General features: G+C 38.1%; 1 protein-coding gene across 2 annotated transcripts; it reads right to left on the bottom strand.

Annotated features, from left to right (window-relative positions):
* Positions 1–436: 436 nt before the first annotated feature.
* Positions 437–4468, bottom strand: LOC136840619 (uncharacterized). 2 transcript variants are annotated; one of them, XR_010853666.1, is made up of 2 exons: positions 1394–4468; positions 437–1089 (listed from the first exon to the last, which is right to left on the bottom strand). XR_010853666.1 is itself a non-coding variant. In XM_067107330.1 (2 exons), the coding sequence occupies exon 2, from the start codon at positions 4015–4017 to the stop codon at positions 2149–2151; it is 1869 nt and encodes a 622-aa protein (XP_066963431.1). In that variant the 5' UTR covers positions 4018–4020; positions 4325–4468; the 3' UTR covers positions 437–2148. The 2 variants fall into 2 exon arrangements, 1 of the variants encoding a protein (XP_066963431.1); XM_067107330.1 differs by having other exon boundaries at positions 437–4020; positions 4325–4468.
* Between the last annotated feature and the right edge of the window lie 391 nt (positions 4469–4859).

The following is a 4859-nucleotide window of genomic DNA, read 5'->3' on the forward strand; positions in this document are numbered from 1 at the left end:
TTGTAGAACCAGGATGATCTGTCATCCAAGAGTCACAGGATCTATTTACATACTTCTTCAGTGGTCCGTAAACACTTATATCAAGCGGTTGCATCCTATGAGAACAGTGTGGGGGGAATGAAAGAGCAACAATTCCATTTGCCTTACAATAATCCAGGCCATCTATGGACAGGTGAGAATCATGGTTGTCTAGTAATAAAAGCACCGGGTGCTCTTTTGAACATTTAGTATGTTTCACAAAATGCTTAAGAAATTCAAGAAAATTAGACTCTTTCATCCACCCTGATGGATTGGCAGCTCCAGAACTACCTGGTGGGCCATTAGTCAGGAAATGATCGCGGAAATGAACTCTGGGGAAAACAAAGAAAGGAGGGACTGCATTACCAATTGCTGAGACAGCTATAGCTACTGTTACAAGAGTTCCTCTTTCTGCTGAGGTCATTTTTCCAATTTGTTTAGAGCCTTTACGAGCAACAACTTTAACAGGCTTCTGAACTGTTGTTACCCCAGTCTCATCCATGTTCCATATGTTCCCTGGAGTAAACTCATAGCGATCTCGGACAGATTGTAGATTATCAAAAAACATGTCCACATTCGTCCTATTAAAACTTGTTGCTCTTGAAAGGCTGGTTGCTTCTGGTGACCTAATGGATAGGTCCTTATTTCTTTTCAAAAACCTGAAAACCAGTCAGCACCAGCCATCTCATTTTCTGTCCAAGAATTAGGAATAGAATTGTTGCTATATACAGCATACTGATATGCCAATTTTCTTACATCCTTCACAGATAAGCCATAATAAATATCAGCTGCACGTTTAAGATATGTAGAAAGTTCCTTTTCCTGTTCTTTAGAAAATACTTGTCTGTGTTGAGTGTAGCCCACCGTAAGAGATGAACTTCCTTCACTCAACAGTTGTTCATCAGTTATTTTCTGGCAATAACGTGCAAGTGTTCGAAAAGGAATGCCAAAATCCTTTGCAACCCCTCTAATTGACTTGTGCTCAAACTTTACACATTTGACAGCCCTCAGAATCGCATCAGGTGGAGTTGAGGCTCGTTCAGTTTTTCTTTGGTATGTTCTAACCATTGTCTGAAAATCATATAAGAAAAATACTGTCAGATTGTCTAAAACTGTCCAAAAATTAAGAAGACTATATATGCGGGGCAAATTGGCACAGTGTCAACCTGCCCCATTCTCGCTGTGCCAACATGCCCCAACCAAGAAACTGTTACTAAAATGGTATCTGATAAATAACCTTACAGTTTAAAAGCTTAGTCTTATTGTTAAATTATTTCCATATTTCAAGCGATATTTTAGCTAGAAAACATTCAGCATATCAAGTAATTTAGCACATGTTTTAACAAAGAAAAGTAGTTACTCAGATTTTACTTACCTTCAGCAAAATCAAACTTTTGTCCACAAGTCGACTCTCCTACACCGAATCGTGATGGTGGTTTCTGGGTAACTGAACAAACATGCGGGGACCACGTGGTAGCGATATCAGAGCTATCTGTCGTCAAACATATGAAATATTGCAGCTGTGTCAACTTACCCCTGTAGCCAACTAGCCCCGGTCTCCCGGGGAGACCGGGGCTAGTTGGCACACTTTTTACATTTTTATTTATAGGTATAAAACTATGAAGTATTTTGGAACTTTTATTATATGAATGATTAATATAAACATTTAGCTACATTTCACTGCATCACAGAAGTTGGTTCATGACCAAATAAAAACACAGCTTTGTTTCAAAAAATATTTCTCACATGTGCCAACATACCCCACATGCGGGGTATGTTGGCACACACTGAGGGGCAAGTTGGCACATCATTTTTTCTCTCGTTTAAAGACTATTTAAAGACTATTGAGTAGAGCACTTACTCCTAATTATCATATTAATCACAGCTCTGATTATCACAAAAGTTTAAACAAGAAAATAAAACTAGTATTTAAAGGCCAGAAAGGAAAACTTATTCTAAATCACAATTTGAGTTATGAAAATAAGAAAATAAACACTACCCTTTAAATCACAGCTCTCACTTAAAAAAAAAATCAAATAAAATACCTTAATCTTTCAAAGTATTCTATGAAAACGTATTCACATCACAAAATAAATATTACACTATCAAAGCTATGAAGGGAAAGCTAGTCTAATTCATCATTTGAATTACAGTGATTACAAGTAAAAACAAATTCTTATCAGTGCAACTTTCATGAGCCCACCTTTTGCAAACCAGGCATTGCACCCAGATTTCTCGTGATTTGCTATTGGAAAATGGCTCCACACATACCAGACAGTAGGTTTCCTCCTCTTCAGAATCTGAGCTTTCTGGAGTTCTTTGTTTTGTTTTCTTTTTCCCTGCAAGCATAATTCTTCCAGTTTTCACTTTTGCTTTTGACTTGTTCTCCTCTAATGCTCTTTTAACTGGAGTATCAGTCAAGATTGCGGTGGTTCGTTTCCTTTTATTCACTGAATTTCCCTTTCTTGGGCCCGCCTTAGGCAGTGGTCTTACTGCTTCTGGTGTTAAGACTAAGTTTATATTTTTCTCTGTAGAGATTCCTGAAGTAGATGGTGTTGGTTCATTTGCATGATAGATTGCAATATTAGGAGCCCTAAGTTCATTCTCCTCCTCTAGTTGTGCATCCCTAAGTGTGGAAGGAGAACCAGCCTGGTTTGTAGTTTTGTCTGTGGCCTCTGAGGGATATAAATTCAACATACCAGTGCTTCCATTTTCTGGTGATGCTTGCATTTCAGACAAATCATTAGGCAGAGGCCTGTCTGTTACATATGCACCCATAAAATCTTCATCCTGAAATATATCTCTATTAAAGGGTGAAATCCCTGCAGATCTGAACCCAGCTAAGATGTTGGCAGGAGTCACAGCAAGTGGCATGGCAGTTGAAACTATGCCTGGAATATCGTATATAGTCATTGTAGAACCAGGATGATCTGTCATCCAAGAGTCACAGGATCTATTTACATACTTCTTCAGTGGTCCGTAAACACTTATATCAAGCGGTTGCATCCTATGAGAACAGTGTGGGGGGAATGAAAGAGCAACAATTCCATTTGCCTTACAATAATCCAGGCCATCTATGGACAGGTGAGAATCATGGTTGTCTAGTAATAAAAGCACCGGGTGCTCTTTTGAACATTTAGTATGTTTCACAAAATGCTTAAGAAATTCAAGAAAATTAGACTCTTTCATCCACCCTGATGGATTGGCAGCTCCAGAACTACCTGGTGGGCCATTAGTCAGGAAATGATCGCGGAAATGAACTCTGGGGAAAACAAAGAAAGGAGGGACTGCATTACCAATTGCTGAGACAGCTATAGCTACTGTTACAAGAGTTCCTCTTTCTGCTGAGGTCATTTTTCCAATTTGTTTAGAGCCTTTACGAGCAACAACTTTAACAGGCTTCTGAACTGTTGTTACCCCAGTCTCATCCATGTTCCATATGTTCCCTGGAGTAAACTCATAGCGATCTCGGACAGATTGTAGATTATCAAAAAACATGTCCACATTCGTCCTATTAAAACTTGTTGCTCTTGAAAGGCTGGTTGCTTCTGGTGACCTAATGGATAGGTCCTTATTTCTTTTCAAAAAACCTGAAAACCAGTCAGCACCAGCCATCTCATTTTCTGTCCAAGAATTAGGAATAGAATTGTTGCTATATACAGCATACTGATATGCCAATTTTCTTACATCCTTCACAGATAAGCCATAATAAATATCAGCTGCACGTTTAAGATATGTAGAAAGTTCCTTTTCCTGTTCTTTAGAAAATACTTGTCTGTGTTGAGTGTAGCCCACCGTAAGAGATGAACTTCCTTCACTCAACAGTTGTTCATCAGTTATTTTCTGGCAATAACGTGCAAGTGTTCGAAAAGGAATGCCAAAATCCTTTGCAACCCCTCTAATTGACTTGTGCTCAAACTTTACACATTTGACAGCCCTCAGAATCGCATCAGGTGGAGTTGAGGCTCGTTCAGTTTTTCTTTGGTATGTTCTAACCATTGTCTGAAAATCATATAAGAAAAATACTGTCAGATTGTCTAAAACTGTCCAAAAATTAAGAAGACTATATATGCGGGGCAAATTGGCACAGTGTCAACCTGCCCCATTCTCGCTGTGCCAACATGCCCCAACCAAGAAACTGTTACTAAAATGGTATCTGATAAATAACCTTACAGTTTAAAAGCTTAGTCTTATTGTTAAATTATTTCCATATTTCAAGCGATATTTTAGCTAGAAAACATTCAGCATATCAAGTAATTTAGCACATGTTTTAACAAAGAAAAGTAGTTACTCAGATTTTACTTACCTTCAGCAAAATCAAACTTTTGTCCACAAGTCGACTCTCCTACACCGAATCGTGATGGTGGTTTCTGGGTAACTGAACAAACATGCGGGGACCACGTGGTAGCGATATCAGAGCTATCTGTCGTCAAACATATGAAATATTGCAGCTGTGTCCAATGAAGCTTTCTGTTCTTTTTAGCTTTAGAAAAGCTATTAGTCTTCTGTAAGATGTTATTTTCTCCGTGTCCCATTATCAAACAGTTATTTCTTTGGTAGTCTTATTTTCATCAAGAATTTTAGCAAAACTAGTGAATTTTGATTTGCTGGGTTTTATTGCTACCGGTACTGATCATCTCAAAGTTTTTGCTGCTCAGTATAAAGTCAACAAGGTCAATCTGAAATTGTAAATAAACAGGCCAAATTCAGTGCTTTTAGAATAGAGTTTATTCGAGTACAATCCCAAGGTCATCTCGTCATAATCATTAACAGTTCTTCAAATTAGATTGAGTTCAAATTACCATAGCTTGCTTTGTCTAGGCAGTACTATGGCTTTTGTT

The sequence above is a fragment of the Macrobrachium rosenbergii genome, chromosome 8 (genome assembly GCF_040412425.1).
Source record: "Macrobrachium rosenbergii isolate ZJJX-2024 chromosome 8, ASM4041242v1, whole genome shotgun sequence".
In the NCBI taxonomy this organism is placed as follows: domain Eukaryota; kingdom Metazoa; phylum Arthropoda; class Malacostraca; order Decapoda; family Palaemonidae; genus Macrobrachium; species Macrobrachium rosenbergii.

What these genes read in the sequence shown, in the direction of transcription:
- LOC136840619 (XM_067107330.1), bottom strand. Translation starts at nt 4,017, where the DNA reads ATGGTTAGAACATACCAAAGAAAAACTGAACGAGCCTCAACTCCACCT.